The 17,333-nt window shown below is 39.5% G+C and overlaps 2 protein-coding genes and 1 long non-coding RNA gene across 4 annotated transcripts in view; 2 read left to right on the forward strand and 1 right to left on the reverse strand.

Moving 5' to 3' along the window:
* Positions 1–11,210, forward strand: part of RIC8B (RIC8 guanine nucleotide exchange factor B) — a 33,222-nt gene extending 22,012 nt beyond the window's left edge. Inside the window, exons 7-10 of the mRNA XM_081957283.1 lie at positions 488–632; positions 2,078–2,222; positions 3,913–4,032; positions 10,746–11,210. Coding sequence (XP_081813409.1) covers positions 488–632; positions 2,078–2,222; positions 3,913–4,032; positions 10,746–10,857 — 522 coding nt within the window. The 3' untranslated portion in view covers positions 10,858–11,210. The remainder of the gene's footprint in view (positions 1–487; positions 633–2,077; positions 2,223–3,912; positions 4,033–10,745) is intronic.
* The window catches only part of CRY1 (cryptochrome circadian regulator 1), a 301,323-nt gene that overhangs the window by 196,890 nt on the left and 87,100 nt on the right, over positions 1–17,333 (forward strand). The window lies entirely within an intron of this gene.
* Positions 1–17,333, reverse strand: part of LOC309394308 — a 53,409-nt gene that overhangs the window by 13,556 nt on the left and 22,520 nt on the right. For both annotated transcript variants that reach the window (XR_014175721.1, XR_014175722.1), the window contains exon 2: positions 443–616. This is a non-coding gene — a long non-coding RNA (uncharacterized lncRNA). The remainder of the gene's footprint in view (positions 1–442; positions 617–17,333) is intronic.

Raw genomic sequence — 17,333 nt, forward strand, 5'->3', positions numbered from 1 at the left:
ATTTAGGAGTGATGCATCAAACCCTAAATCTACAGAAGATGTTCTAAATTTGAAAAGTATTTGGTGGGGGGGGGGGGGATCCTAAAGTCAATCTTCAATGATAACCTAACCTGCAGTTTCTAATTCAAAACTTGCATTGAGTCATTGGGGAAAGGAATAAAGCTGACTATTATTGGTGTATTACTGTACTATAGGTTGCATTACTTTGTTTTCCATTATCTTGCAAAATGATTTGGTATAAGCTTTACCAAAGCAGCCAATCACCACTCGCCTCTCAGGCCTTGCCACCAACCAATTGGATTCAGGGGCCAGAGGGAGTTGGGCAAAAGGTGCAGTTTAATTCTCCCACTTTCCTTTGTGCTGATGCAAATTGTTTAGGTAGCCAGAAAAACAACAACGTGGAATTGTTTTGAGGAATTCAAGGGAATAAGTGTGACAATACCTTGCACAGGGATTAATTCCTCTTCGTACCTTTCTCTGACTTTAGGTGCTGCCTCCTTTGAGAGATGTTTCTAATCGTCCTGAAGTGGGCACAACGCTGAGAAACAAATTAGTGCGTCTAATGACTCACGTTGATCTGGGAGTGAAGCAAATTGCTGCAGAATTCCTTTTTGTTCTTTGCAAAGAGAGAGGTACAAAGGTTTTTACTAGAGCATAAGGGTGGTTGTAGCATATATGCAAATACAGAGAGTCCTCTGTTAATGACCATAATTGGAACTGGGAACTCAGTCACTAAGCAACGCAAGCATAAAGAAAAGAAATCGCATGACCACCCCGACTTACAACAGCCGTTCTAGTTGCAATAATTAAGCCTAGCTCCAACCCGTTTCCTTCACTTGTTGGAAACTGGATCGCAAATGGTGATCACGTGACCAGGGGGCTCTGCAACCAATGTAATTGTGTGCCAGTTGCCAAGCAGCTGAATCATGATTGCAGGAACATTGTGATGGCTGCAGTTTCAAGAATCAGCTATACGTCTCCTCATAACTTCAAGTAGTTTCTGAACAAGTGTTCACTAAATGAGGATCAGCTCTAATCATTTGCTGAGCTGGCTATTCGTTACCAAATATTTTTTTTAAAATTAAATCTAGAAGTATTGGAAGATGTATTTTACAAATGTGACAGTCAACAACAATTTATAAAATGCACACAGGCATTTTACTTTTTATGGAAACTAGTCTATTGTTTCTCTCTCTAGAAATATCTTAAGGTAAAGTTTCCCCTTGCACATATGTGCTAATCATTCCCGACTCTAGGGGGCGGTGCTCATCTCCATTTCAAAGCCGAAGAGCCAGCGCTGTCCAAAGACATCTTCATGGTCATTTGGCCGGCGTAACTCAATGCCGAAGGCACACGGAGCGCTGTTACCTTCCTACCAAAGTGGTCCCTATTTTTCTACTTGTATTTTTTACGTGCTTTCGAACTGCTAAATTGGCAGAACCTGAGACAAGTAACGGGAGCTCACTCCGTTGCACGGCACTAGGGATTCGAACCGCCAAACTGCCAACCTTTCTGATAGACAAGCTCAGCATCTTAGCCCACCGAGCCACCGCTTCTCTAGAAATATCTTAGGCCAGATTAATCTGAAGACAAATAGTAGTTATTAAATTTAGCCTTGGCCTTTTCTCAGCCATAAAGTCTTAACTAGTGAGTACAGGTTATAAAGTCCTGTGCAGAAACCTTTCTTTTAAACTGACCTGTTACAACCCCAATCCTGAAATATGAATACAGCTTTCAATAAGTGTATGCATTCTGCTTTATTAGCTTCGTCTCCTGCTGTTTGGAAAGTCCTCCTCTTGCTTAACCAAACACAAGTTGAAGAACTCTTCAGATTTGCCACTCAGCTCCTTTGGTTGAAGTGACTCCACACTGTTATGTGATCCTTACAGAAATGTGTATATAGGTATGCCTGTGTGTATATAAGTATGTATGCATGTGTCTCCATTGGATTTAATGCCGAAAGAGGGATTTTCTGAAATTCCAATCCAAACATGAAAAGGAAAAATTAATTAATCTTATTCTATCTTCAAGCCACAGTTTGATCCTTTCCAATAAATGGCTTCCTCTTGCTTTGCAGTTGACAGCTTGTTGAAGTACACTGGGTATGGCAATGCAGCAGGCCTGCTGGCAGCCAGGGGCCTCTTAGCTGGAGGAAGAGGAGAAACTTGGTACTCAGATGATGAAGATACAGACACGGAGGAATATAAATCTGCAAAGCCAAAGTACGGCATGGTTTGAATTCTACCTTCCTTCCCTTTATGTAGGATGATGTCTTTCAAACTTGGCAACTTTAGGATGTGTGAACTTCAGCTCTAAAAATTTCCCAGCCAATATATGTTAAAAGTTGCCAAGTTTCAAAAACACTGAGATATATCATTTCTGCTCCCACCCTACCCCACTCCGTGTTTGTCAGAGAACCAGCCGCTGACTTTTAGAACTGGGTCTCCTTACACCAGAGGTGGGTTCCTACTGGTTCAGACTGATTTGGCTGAGTAGGTAGTAACTTGGCCTGCCACACACCCCGAACACCCCCGAGCCTACGGCACTGCCATCTTGTTTTTTGCTTCTGCGCATGCGCAGAAGCCATTTTTTTAGTACTGTGCATGCACATGTAACATGCATCAAGTGCGCAGAACTTCCTGAGCAAACCAGCAGTAGCAGCAGCCAGAACTCATCCCTGCTTTATAAAGGTAATAAAAGAAAGACTAGGAGTGACATGACAGCAGTGTCCCAATATCTAAGGGGCTGCCACAAAGAAGAGGGGGGCAACCTATTCTCCAAAGCACCTGAAGGCAAGACAAAAAGCAATGGATGGAAACTAATCAAGGAGAGACACAACCTAGAATTAAGGAGAAATTTCCTAACTATGAGGAATAATTGGTACTGGAATTTATGTTGCTAAGTAATCTGCTCATAAAGTACAATGTCACGTAACTACATTGCTCAACAACAGCAATCCGGGCAGTTCTCATTGCCTTTCTTAGCCGAATCCTACCGATCATTAGGTCTGGACCCATCCCAATCCAAGTCATTCACACCTGGGTCCTTCCAAACCCCAAGCCTCCTCTGCCTCCTCTTCAGCTCCCCCACCTGCCCCTCCATCTTTGACCTTTTGGCTGCCAATCTGCTGCGGCTGCCAGTTGCCCCTACCACCCAACCTTGTCCATTGCTCCTCCGCCGCACCACATGTCCCTACTGTAGCAATCAGGGCCTTCTTTCATGTTACCTTCTTTTGCGCTAGGGCAGCTGGGACTTCTCTCATGCTCCATCCAAGGGCTCCACCCGCCAGCCAGGGCGCTGTTTACACCTTGCTCAGGGTCTTCTTTTGCAAAACTGGTGCATGAAAAAAGACCCTGACTGTGCCAGCACAAAAGAAAAACACAGCTAGAGGAGTTCTTCTTTCACACTGGTGCAGCCAAAGCCTTCTTTCACACATCGGGCTTCTTTTGTGGAAAAAAAAGGCCTTGGCTGGGACATGAATGGAGGCCCTGGACAGGGTACTAGAGACGTCCCGCTGCCCCAATGCAACAGAGGTACATTTGTTCATGTGACACCGGGGGGCCAGCAACAGCCAGGAATTTGAGGGCCAGTCATAAATCCATGTCTCACTTTCATAATTTTGAACAGTCGCTGAAAGAATGGATGTTAAGCGAAGTCTACTTATATAAGTAAAGGGTTGTAATTAACTTTGAGCGGAATCAGTTTGAGATGTGAAGGTTGAGAGAAGTCATAAACTTCAACCGATGTGCAATTTTGAGAACTAAAGGTTCCGGAAGGCAGCTGGGGGCTGTATTTTGTTATAAACTCAGATTTCCAGTTTTAGTTTAAAAATTTTGGAATGGTGTTTTTGAAAAATCATCTCGAAGATTTTTTTTTAACTTGTTCTTTTTTCTCTTTTCCCACTTCCCAAAGCATTAACTTAATTACAGGTCATTTAGAAGAGCCAATGCCTAACCCAATGGATGAAATGACCGAGGAACAAAAGGAATACGAAGCAATGAAACTGGTCAATATGTTTGATAAGCTTTCTAGGTATTGCATCTCTTTCTATATTCATTTCTTTATCCTTCATACAATTTAATCATGAAGAATTTTACTATAACTAATATAACATATTAGTTATATGTTTGCATCAGTGCAGCTCTTAAAGGATATTCGGTACTCCGCTGGCCAAGGATCATTTTGTTATAAATTTTGACAGATATGCAAAATCTGATCATTGACCATGATTGAATAAATATAAAAATATATCCAGTAAGTACATTAAGAGCTTTGCAATGTGGTCTTATGTACCTATCCCACAAAATGAAATTCAGGGGCAAGAAAAGTAAGGTTTTACACTTAGGCAAGAAGAATCAAATGCACAGATATAGAAGAGATGGCATCGGGCTCAACAGCAAGATGTAGAAGTTCTAGTGCATAGCCAGTTAAGTATGAGCCAGCAGTGTGCTGCAGCTGCCAAAAAAGCCAATGCAGCCCTAGGCTGAATCAACAAAAGAATAGTATTAAGGTCACATGAAATATTAGTACCTTTATATACTCTCTTGGAATACTGCATCCAGTTCTGGTCACCACGATATAAAAAAAGATGTTGAGATTCTAGAAAGAGTGCAGAGAAGAGCAACCAAAATGATTAGGAGTCAAGCGGCTAAAACATATGATGAGTGGTTGTAGGAACTGGGTATGTGCCATTTAATAAAGAAAAGGACTTTGGGCAATAGTGGGATTCAGCCAATTCAGGTGAACTGGTTGTTAAATTACCCAACCCAATCCAACCCGCTACCAAAGTAGATCCTGGGTGCTGCACTGCAATGAAGAAACAGGCAACAGCGCAGCCGACGCAAGGGAAGAAGAAGGCCACTTTTTCTCCCTGTTCCTCTTCCTCCCCTCCTGCTAGCCGCTCTGTTGCCCATTTCTCCATTGCAGCGCAGCACCCAGGATCCACTTCGATAATGGGGAGGGATAATTTAACAATCGATTCGCCCAGGGTCAGGTTGGCCATCGCGGGAAGATCATCCTGCATGTGTTGGAGAACAGGGATGGGCCAGCACAAAAGAAAGGCAAGGGAAGAAGAAGGCCACACCTCCCACAAGAGCCAACCTGACCCTGGGAGAACCGGTTGTTAAATTATTTGAATCCCACCACTAACTAGGACTGACACGATAGCAATGTTTCCAATACTGACAGACTGTCACAAAGAAAAGGGGGACAACCTATTGTACAAATCCCTTGAGGGCAAGACAAATAATGGATGAAAGCTTAACAAAGAGAGTTCCAGCCTAGAACTAAGGAAAAGTTTCCTGACAGAACAATTAATCAGTGGAATTGCTTGCCTCCAGAACTTGTGGGTATTACATCACAGGAGGATTTTTAAGAAGAGATTGGACAGCCAATTATCCAAAATGGTATAGGATATTCACCACAGATATTTGTCACTATTGCAATGGTATAGGATCTCCTGCTTGAGCAGGATGATGGACAAGAAGACCTTCAATGTCCATTCCAACACTTATTATTTTATATTCTGTATAAAAAGAAATTCTCTTTTTTTACTGCGCACTCTGCACTTTGCCAAAAATAACTATATAGCTAATCCTGAAAGGATTCCTTTTCCGGTTGAAAGTGGGACCGTCATGGAATGGCTACTTGTTGCTATTTTAGAAATCAGAGCATCTGATTCCTTTTGAATGGAAGGGTAATATTTACAAGTAAAACAGATTACCTTTTGTGACATTCAAACGCCACCGAATCAAATTATATCATGGGATGGAGTAAGTATCCCTAAACAGCTAGAGTCTTTTCTAAAATGTGAGGCACACTGATATGTAAGGAGAGAGTATTGCAAATATTTCCTAATAAAAACACTATGATTCCTTCCAGATTATTAATTCTGTTAAGATGTTTAGTTGGTACTGCTATATTTCATAGATCCTGGAATGATTTACCGTATTTTTCAGAGTATAAGATGCACCTTAGTTTTGGGGAAAGAAAATAGGGGGGGGGGATCTGCCTACCAGGTATTCATCTGGCTAGCGCCCTTAGTCTGGTCAGCTTCAGCACATAAATTTGCTGGTTTTGAGTGTGTGCATGCGCACACTTTTTATCCCTGGTTGGGGATTAAAAAATAGCTTCTAAAGCACAACTGATCATTGGCAAGAGAAGCAATGAGAAAAGCAGGCAAAGCCGGGAAGATCGCTTCACTCGCTAGTGCTTCATTAGTGCTTAAAAACAGCTTCTAAAGCCCAGCTGATCATTGGAGAGATAAGCAATGAGAAAAGCAAGCAAAGCATGGAAGATTGTATCACTCGTTAGCACCTCATTAGGGCTGAAAAAAAGCTTCGAAAAAGCCACATTCGGAATATAAGATGCACCCAAATTTTCAGCCTCTTTTATGGGGGGAAAGTGTATCTTATACTCCAAAAAATACAGTCGTTCTGGTTGTGCGTAGATGGACAACATTTAGTTCCTAACTACTCTGCACAATTCAAGATTTAAATTCATCAGAAATGAAATAAGTCATTCTAGTTTTAGTTATTTCACGTTTTGAGGATGGGATAGCCAAATAAGATTAACCCAAAGCAACATATTATTTATGCATACTGCAGCTAAGAGTCTTTCACTCTTTCCCAGCTTCCAAATCCAGACACTTCGGTCCCTTCCTGCTACGTTCTTTAGAATCACTTTTCTTTCTCATTCTTTTGTGTTTGGTTCATGTTCTGTCTCTCGGGCTGTCTCTTCCCTGCAGTGCTGAAGATTTGAATTTTATCCCATTCTCTGTTTTTGTGACGCTACATGTTTGGTCAGCAATTTAAACCTATCCAAGATCATGTGTCTATTGGCACAAGGGAATATAAACTTATAGCATGCAAATTTTATCTGGTCCTTTCTTGTTTTTGCTATATCTTTCCCATAGTTACTTTTGCTGTAATTAAACAACAGGTAATGCCCCCCCAGTGTATAATTCACATCGCTAGTCATTGGTTCTAAAATTGTTTTCAATACTATAGAGACTTATGGACAAAGAGAAACCAGTTTGAGAATAAAGATGAGAAAATAAGCCAGTTTCAACTTGTAAAAGAAGGATGGGACAATGGTAGAATTCAAAATTTAGCTTAGCTAGGAGGTGGGTTGGACTATTCCTTTTAAGTAGCTCTACCTCCAATTTTTTTTAATGCAAATAATAATAATTGGGCCAATGGCAGATTTGGAATTTTTAGAACATGTCTGGCAACTTTACAAATGAATTGTCATAGAACTCCCAAAACAGTTAAGAGAAAGCAAGCTGGATATAAAGATCTCCATATTCTTCTAATCTGGGTAATGATTCAGATTATTTTGATATTTTTCCCGGACTGAGGTCCCAGTCCTAACAAAGCATTGGATTACAGCCATCTACAATTTTTGGGATTGCTCTGTGATTTGGACATTTCAACAAATTCAGGAGAGATCTGGTTGTACTTCAAGACACAGCCCAGGATGTTTTTAAAATGATGTGATCTTTGATACCGTTTTCTGATTAGAAGTATAATAGTGATCAGCTGAATCTTAATTTCAGACCAGTTTCCATCTAGCATAACATGAATGTTGTGGTGTGCATGCAGCTCTTTGTCTACTTTGTGTGTTTGGAAGTTTTCAGTGTTAATTAAAATGCTTTATAAATATTTTCTTGCTATTATAAACTGGTGGCACAGCTATGAATTCATTGAGTAATTAGGATGCCACGGTGCTTTTTCCAAGCCAACCCTGTATTAATAGTAGGAATCCTTTTGCTGATGAAACAGTCCCCAATTATCATAGTTTGGGTTTTGTTGTACATCGACAAAAAATCAGTAAAACAAGGGTGTAACCCAAACCAGCCTAAGTAGCAGCCTTGCTCATTAAAAATGCAGAATTAATCACAGTGGTGGCTTTAAAAAACCTCTGCCTCTGTCAGGTTTTCTCTCCTTTTCTAATTGTGGAACAAAATAGTGTATATAAAAGGGTCAGCGCTATTATGCAGCACTCAATTAGAGGTGAATGGATTCCCCAATACACTATTTTATCAAAGGAACAGGCCAATGTTTGCAATACGTTTGCTTTATTACAGGCAACTATCATTAGTTCCGTGTGTTAATACTGGCTGTTGTGCGCAGAGCAGGCAAGAAAGACCCTTGAAAAATAAGGCAGTGGTTTGGGAGTTGACCAACTAAATGGCAAGCAGAAAGCAGAAACAAGCATTATATAGATAAATTTGAAGAGTTAGGGAAAGATTTGGAGATGAGGAGGAAGAATGTCTTTTTATTAAGCGTTTCATTTTGTCATGCTTGCCAACAAATAGCACTGAATATATCCTTTTTTCTTTGAAAGAAAACACAGCCTTGGAAGTTATCCAGCCCTAATTACTCAAGTACAATCAAAAGAATATATTTATATATAGTGTGTCTGCGTGGAATACGATTCTAGGAGGAATTGCTTATTGCAAGTTAAGAGGAAGAATGTTTAGGGCAGGGATGTCAAACTCGCAGCGTCATGTGATGTATTGTGGCTTTTTTCCCCCTTTACTAAAACAGGTGGGCGTGGTCAGTGTGTGGCACATCCGGCCCGCGGGCCACAAGTTTGACACCCCTGCTTTAGGTCGATCCTTTTTTATTGCAGGTAGCCGTCAACTTACAAGTTTGTTTAGTAACCATTCAAATTTACAGTGGCACCTTTGCTTGTCTAGTGACTGTTCAAATTTACAGTGGCACCTGTGTGTCTGTTTGTCACGCTTATGATTGTTGCAGCCTCCCTGCAGTCACCTGATCAAAATTCGGACGCTTGGCAACTGGTTCACATTCTTGATGGTTGCAGTGTCCCTGAGCTCATGTGATCCCTTTTTGCCACCTTCTGACAAAGTCAATAGGGATTCACTTAACAGTTGTATTACTAACTTAATAACTGCAGTTATTAAGGGACAAGAAAAGTTGTAAATTGTCTTGCTTTAACAAAGGGAATTTTGAGCTCAATTGTAGTCATAAGTAGAGGACTACACATATTCCTCTGTGGGTGTCTAGAAGAGGCATTGAGAATACAGCTCCCATTTTTTTTTCCAGCCATCATGCTACCTGGGAATTCCAACAGTCGTAGCCCCAACCCATCTGAATGTGCTGGGTTGGGTTGAATGGCCACATTGGGGGTGGGGTGGGGGGTATTGTGTACATCACTTGATTTCAGATCTATTTCTGATGAATTGGGGGAATGTCAGTGACGGTTGTGCACAGAGATATTTCTCTGCTGTCAGGTTCTAATGCCCAGATGAGCTTCCTTAAGATAAGGACGATGGGAAGGATGATACACTGTGATGTCCTTGTTTGTCGATTTATTACATCTGTGAAAACATGGAGAATTTTTTCCCCCAGAAGATCAGAATGTAACTGTCCTGATGGCCTTTGCCATGATCCACAAATATTAAATAAGATTATGAAGAGCTTAAATAAGTCTGTGCTAATACTGTTTGATTGGCTTAATCAATAATTAATTATCTTGATAGGAGGCTGTAGCTTGTGGAGTAGATATAATTGGATTAACGGTGAGAGGCCCCGGGTGCTTTTGAAGAGATTAAAGCGGCTGTCAATCGTATAATTAAACAGCTGCAAACAAAAGCAACAGTATTTTTTTAAAGGGAGTGGGAGAGAGAGAGAGAAAAAAAATCTGGTTGCATCTCAGTGAATGCTCTAGTACTTAAGCTGCACTAGAAGCAGGTTTGATAAGACATATATCTCTTTTCTTGATTGATTTCTCATTCAGGGAAATTCATATGTATATAGTTGTGATTTTGAACTGGGAGAAATGACTATTCTCTGGCAGGTGGGACTTTGGCAGATTAGGAGTAAGCAAAGGTTGCCTTTTATTTACTTGTTTTTTTAAAAAAAATCAACAATGAATCTGTTCTTGGTCTTATTCCATTGGTAATTCATTTCTCTTTTTCAGAAAGGCCTTAATTGACTTAGTGCACATGTGCTGTCTGAATGGAGTCTTTATTGATGTTTTTCCTTGCTTCCCTCACTCAGCCAGCACTCATTTTGGGGTAACCCCATTTTTCTTCGTAATCCTTAAGGTCTAAATTCCTTCAAAACTTTAAACTACCTTTTGGCATTATTCCCCTGCCCTTTTTTTTTTGATAGCATCTACTGGCTCTGAAGATTTTGGTTTTTATACTCCATAAACTCTCTCCTTTTTAAAATTCTTACTTATAATCCATTGAATGGCTGAGGGGAGCTAGAAGAAGCAGCTGGCAATTCAATACTGCACATTTTGTTCCATAGGTAATCCTCGACTTACAATAGTTCATTTAGTGACCAAAGTTACAACGGTACTGAAAAAAGTGCCTTGTTACCGTTTTTCACAGTTACGACTGTTGCAGTCACATGATCAAAATTCAGATGCTTTGCCACTGTTTCTTGTTTATAATGGTTGCAATAGCCTGGGGTCATGTGATCACATTTTGTGACCTTCTGACAAGCAAAATCCATGGGGAAGCCAGATTCATTTAACAACTGTGTTACTAACTTAACAATTGCAGGGATTCACTTAACCACTGTGGCAAAAAAGGTAGTAAAATGGGGTAAGACTCACTTAGCAACATAAATTTTGGGCTCAACTGTGGTCGTAACATGAGGACTCTCTGTATTTGTATGTATGCATATGTGAATAGACTAATCATGTTATTTGCCATTTTTAACTTTAGACAAGACAAAATCTGAATCTTTTTCTTTTCCCTTACGTAGGGACAAAGTTATTACACCCATGGGGGTACGACCAGATGGCACCATGACGCCTTTGGAAGAAATAGTCTGTCAGCATCAAGCCAATGAGCATGAAACTTCAGATTCTGACTAAAATATCAGCTATTTCACATTATTTCACTCTTTTTCCTTTACGTGTGGCATTGTTCATTATCTGAATGTTAAAGCACTGTTGCAACCCGTTTTATAAATCGAAATGTTTAAATTATAAATTATGTGGTGTACTTATTAGCATTTCTAAAATACCAGTTTATATAGCAACAAGAAATAACATTTATTAACGTCAAGGTAACTGTGTTTAATATAAGATGAAAAATGTGGTGTAGAATTGAAAATATTACAATGTTATTCTTTAGCTTTGAAATCAACCCTATTAAGAATAATTCATGAAATAGGAAAGTAGAAGGTGTTTTAAAGCCCGTCAAGCTCAGCTTCTGTTTTTTTTTTTTTAAAAAACAAATCAGTGTTTTTCACGTAATTATAATAGGTTTGTACTTCTTTTTATGTTTTAAAGCAGTGGTTCTCAACCTTCCTAATAATAATAATAATAATAAATTTGGATTTATTAGCCGCTCCCTTTCCAAGTAGGACTCGGGGCGGCGTACAATGGAGCATAAAACATAAAAAATATATAACAACACCAAATGTAATGCCGCGACCCTTTAATAGTTCCTCATGTTGTGGTGACCCCAACCTATAATTTTTTTTCGTTACTACTCTATAACTGTACTTTTGCTACTATTATGAATCGTAATGTAGATATTGATATTGGAAGACTTCTATCATATCACCCTTAAGTCCTTCTTTTCATTCAACCAGACATACCCAGTTCCTGCCACTGTTCTTCATATGTTTGAGCTTCCAGTCCCCTAATCCTCTTGGTTGCTCTTCTTTGCACTTTTTCTAGACTAGAGTCTCCACACCTTTTTTATAGAGGCAGCCAACATCTTGTCTGCTCCTAAATTTTGGGTCCGAAAAGAATCACATCCTGGAGGCTGGACAACCTCGGCTGCTATACACACACATACACAGAGACACACAGTGGCTTTATTCCCACAGCCTCCTTAACTAAGTTGCCTGCAGCTGCATTCACAAACTTACTTACCCTGCCTGGATGGATCTTCAACCTGGTTTGGGGTTGTTTGCAGGAGTGCTCTTAACCTTGGTGGTGGTGGTAAGCTTAACCTTAATTTATTGGGCAAACGTCGTCGATTGTTTATTTTTAATTTTTTTTAAAAAAGTTTTTTATTTTCTCTTTCAAATTCATTCACAAACATACACTCTTATAATTACCATTAATTATATCATTATCATTAATCATTTATCGTTATTTTCTTACAAATATGTAGAATACAGTTTGGGTCACTTTCTTGCCACCCCATTTTATTTTGCAACAACCTTGCTCCTTCTACCTTCTCTACCTCCCTTCTCTGCCTTCTTCTTTCCTCCTCTCCTTCCTCCCTTCTATTTCCCCACTCTTTCCTCCCCTCCTCCTCTCTTCTGCTTCTTACCCTCTCTCCTACTCTTAATTCCCCTCCCTTACTTCCTCTGCTTTTACTCTTTCTTCCTTTCCCTCCTCCTCCTTCCTCCCTTCTTCTTCTTCCCCTCTCTTTCCTCCCCTCCTCCTCTTTTCTCCTCCTTCTCACCCTCTCTCCTACTCTTGATTCCCCTCCTTTACTCCCTCTGCTTTACCCTTTCTTCCTTTCTCTCATCTTTCCTCCTTTCCATTGTTGCCCTTGCTTATTTACTTTCTCTGATGGGTTCTAGGGGTGGCATTTCAGGAAACCCAACTTTATATTTCCATACATATCATTTTCTCTGCTACATTTTATTTCTAATAATAATTCCACTTGTATCATTTTTTAAATTGTTATCTTGCATTGCATTTTTTTTTTGCTCTTTTCCTTTGTGCATGGTTTATGGTACTTTTAGCAAGCAGGTTTTCATTGTGTGAATGGGGCCAATTTGGGCTCCTGAGCTTGGCTCTTGATGACAGGTCTGGTTGTGGATTTAGACATAGTTAAAAGTACCTGGCAGTGGCATGGAAAACATAGCCGCGTGCACGCCCTGCACAATTACAGCCCAGAGCAGGACCTAAGCCCCTTCCTCCCTCGCAGGAATACTTTCCCGCCATTACGAAGTCTCTGAGGCTAATTGTACAGGGTCTGCGCGCACCAATGTTTTTCGTGGCGTGGAGCCGTGGCGACGCTCTGCGCAGCCACTCTGGAGCCCATCCGCGGGGATTTCAAGGAACACGAGGTGGAGTCTAAACTTTAGAGTTGTGCTGGTCTCAGTGACCCCTGTGAAACGGTCATTCGACCCCAAAAGGGGTTGCGACCCACAGGTTGAGAACCGCTGTTTTAAAGGTACTCTATTTCCTTGTTTTGAGGTCTGAAATAGAATAGATTTTAAAATTATGTGAAATCTTTAAAATGATGATTAAACTGTCACTTTAAAGAAACAGCTATCTATCAGATGCCTTTGATTTATTATTGGTTGTTCTCTTATTTCCTATTATTTTGCCCTTTATTTCCAATATCTGAGGGATGCTGAATTTTGATGAATCAATGTCTTTTTGCCATTAAATTATATAAATGGATTCAGTGTTTTTATACAGTTAAAACTACAGGTTCACACAGATCATTATTTTGTCCTCAAATCCAGTTCGGAAAACAGTTTTGTCCCCAATATTTGCAGGATAGCTGCTGAAATGGCTAGTTCATAAATTCAGTATGAACCTGTATCAGTTCTAGTATAGTCTCAACCCTATCACTAGTTATGGGCTTGTTAATAATGGATAGCCATCCTTCAAAAACTTATATAAATTTTAAGACTAGGCAAATACTGTATTAAAAATTCCTTTTGAAAAAAATAGATACAATAACATTTTATAATATGGGGAAACAAGCAATTTGTCTCGAACTGTGTTAATGTCAGAACAATTTAGCTCTGTAACAAATATGGAAATATATTGCAATCTCTCAATAAAACTTTATATACAATGTAAGCATATGGTTCTACTGTGTTGTTCCCATTTCCTCAAATAGTATTTCATTAGGGAATGGTCATTTTTTTTCCCCACACTAAATTTAACTAAGTTGAATGTTTGAGTGATTTGTATCCTCTCCTTCTCCATTGTTAATGTAGGCTAAGAATATTCTTGTTCTTGCAAGGTACTACACTATACTGAGGCCCTGATCAAACTAAGGCAAAGAATAATCAACATTAAAAACTCAATGAAGATCAATCTTGTGTGCTAGTAGGGGACTATTGAGTTGTTCAGCCTTTCAATTTCAGTCTGGTCAGATATCTGGGATAAATTGAAATATCTAATTATACACTAGTTTTGACAGCAGTATAATTTCTTATTCTGTCTTGGAAGGGAATTATAAGAAAGTTCTATATAATAAATAGCTTTGCCACTTTTGAATGGGTAATGTTGAGGCAGCTGCTTTTTTCAATATTGTTCCTTTTACACATTGTACACATTATTTAATGTGTTTGTACACATTATTTAAAACCCCTATTAGCAAATCATCCAAACACCAAGACTATAGTATCTGTTCTCTGACACACATTACCGTATTTTTCGGAGTATAAGATGCACCTTTTTCCCTCAAAAAAGAGGCTGAAAATCTGGGTGCGACTTATACACTGAATACAGCATTTTTTGCCTCCCAAAGCACTGCCCCCTTCACCAAAATGGCCATGCAGAGCCTGTAGAAGGCTTTCAGAGAGCTCCTGGGGGCTGGGGAGGGCAGAAATGAGTGAAAAACGGGCCTTTTTTTGCTCAATTCTCCCCCCTCCCAGTCCCCAAGAGTACTCTGTAAGCCTCCTAAAGGCTATGCGTGCAATGTTTTGACAAAAAATGGGCCCGTTTTTGCTCATTTTGGGGGCCACCCTCCAGGAGCACTCTGCAAGCCCCCTAAAGACTATTCAGGCCTTTTTTTGGGGGGGGAAACCAGGCCCGTTTTTGCGAGGTTCAAAAACCTTTTGTTTTTTTAAAAAAATTGCCTCTTCAAAACCTTGGTGCGTCTTATACTCCGAAAAATACGGTATTTAGGTTAGGGCTCAAACTCGCAGCCTGCAAGCCAGATGCATCATGTGCTGGCCACACCCATGCCCGGTTTAGCGAAGGGGGAAAAAGTCACGATACGTCATGTGATGCCGCTGTGACACCGTGAGTTTGAAACCCTTGATTTAGGTAGTCCTTGTTTAGCAACTGCCATTGACACTGGCAACTCAGTCATTAATCCAAGTGGTCACTAAATGAAACCCCAACTGTGCATATGCTCTTCTTTCAGCTTCCCTTTGTTCTGCAGACCTGCAAAGATCCTAAATGAGGATTGGTTGTACAATAAAATTAATTGTTCATCATCAGCATAACTAAATGGATGCTAAACAAGGCAGTAACTATACAGTTTTCCATGCTTATCCTTTAATCCTCCTGCATTGTCGAGATTAAAAGGAGATGCTTGTTGAATGCTATTGTCGAGATTAAAAGGAGATGCTTGTTGAATGCTAGTTATCTGCAGGATCGCATCCTACCACACACGTCCCTGCGACCTATCCGCTCACACAGGGAGGGGCTCCTCCTGGTGCCGTCCGCTAGGCAATGCCAGCGGGTGACACCTAGGAGTAGGTCCTTCTCTGTGATGGGCCCAACCCTCTGGAATGACCTCCCCCCTGACATTCGAACTACCACCGACCTCCGTTCCTTCCGTCAAAAGTTAAAAACTCACCTATTTCAATCAGCTGGCCTGGCACTTTCTTAGTTTTACCCCCGGGGATTTATTTTAATTGGGTTTGGGGTTTTAATTGGGATGTTTTTAGGTATTTATTTCTTGTACAGTCTATCTCCCCCTCTAAATGTATTTTAAATGTATTTTATTGTTATGACAGTATTTTATTTGCATTGACTGTACACCGCCCCGAGTCCCTTTTTGGGAGAGGGGGCGGTCTAAAAATCTAAGAAATAAAATAAATAATAAATAAAATAAATGAATTGTCTGAGAAAGTATAGAATCTCTGCTTTTATACACTAACTAGTGTTCTTTCCTTGTGAAATCGGTATGGTTCAGGACCATCTCTCCAAAACTTCAGTATCTTGGCTTCTCCAAAGAAGCATGCATAATGATGGGGTGTGAATGTGTACTTAGTGCATTTAAACACCGTGTCAGAAACCTGGAAGCCCAACAAGATCAGTCTGCTCTTCCTAAAAACATTTTTTTTAACCAGTCAAATTCCTCTTTTCAAAGCACTGGGATATTTACATCATATAACTGTTCAAAACTCAATAATGCTGCATGTTGCACTGCACTTCCCACAGCAGTTTTGGAGAATTGATATTTTAAAATTCCATACAAGATAAGATTGTGCCCCTATGGACAAAGGGTGATCAAAACTACATTGCACATCCTACTATACTGAACCTTCTAATCTAATCTATAAGACCTCACGGACCCATTTCATAACACCTCACTTGATAAAAATACCCAGGAAAAATCAATCTTTTTTACTGCTGTTATTAGATTAGTTTGATGTAATCTCTTTGAATGTAGCTAAATTGTGTAGTATTGTCTTAAAAATTAGGCAGACAACTTTTGATTACCGACTGACAATCTACCACTAACCGTAATATATGATCTTCTCTTTTTATTATTATTTTTAATCCTTTTTATTGTAATGCTGGTCTGTGATCATAATAAACATTACTTACCAGGTACTTGGCAACTAGATGGTGTATCTGTCTAAATATTATCATTTACATATTATATTTTGTTGCCCCATGGTACAAACATTAATCTTCATACACCAGAATAACCCTTTTTTCACATCCATAAATTAATAGTTTTAGTGGCTCAGTTATTTATTAATTTATTTAAAACATTTATATAGTCGCCCCTCTTATAACCAACTCTGGCAGCTCTCAATCCAGAATTACGTAAATTGACATTATGTAGTTTATATTGTTATATTTACTTTATTTGTATTGATGTAGATGAATAAAAACCTTGTACTTACTGAAATTTATTTTAGTATATGTTGGTCAGTGACTAAAATAAAGTCTCTCCCCCCGCCCATCTCTCTTTTCCCCTCCCTCCCTCTCTCTCCTTTAATGCAAGATATGCATACATCTTTAAGGGGAAATTTGTACTTTGTTTTTCAAAGCAAATGATTTTTTTTTAGTAGCACTTAATCATATTTTCAAGTTGCAGCAGGCACATAAGATGGAATCATCATGAACAAAATAAATTTACATCTTCTTGGGCATGCATATTTTTTGTGGTTTATACCAATTAGCATATTAACAAATAGAGTGGTTTTCTTTTTCTTTTCTTTTTTTGTCCAAGCATGAATATCTGAGCTTTTCTCAGGCTTACACCTCTTCCAGACTTTTCCCCCTTCCTTACTAATGGCCAAGTGACCCATATTTAAAAAGCATTTACAATAAAATTATAGCTCTTGCTTTTGTATTCCTGGCTTTCCCGGTAGAAAGCAGAAATGTTTTAAAATTGTCACTTTTTGATGGGGGTAATGGCTGTAATATATTTAGCCCCTTTCTCTGAT

The sequence above is a fragment of the Natrix helvetica genome (genome assembly GCF_964273705.1).
Source record: "Natrix helvetica genome assembly, chromosome: 6".
NCBI classification, from domain to species: Eukaryota; Metazoa; Chordata; class Lepidosauria; order Squamata; family Natricidae; genus Natrix; species Natrix helvetica.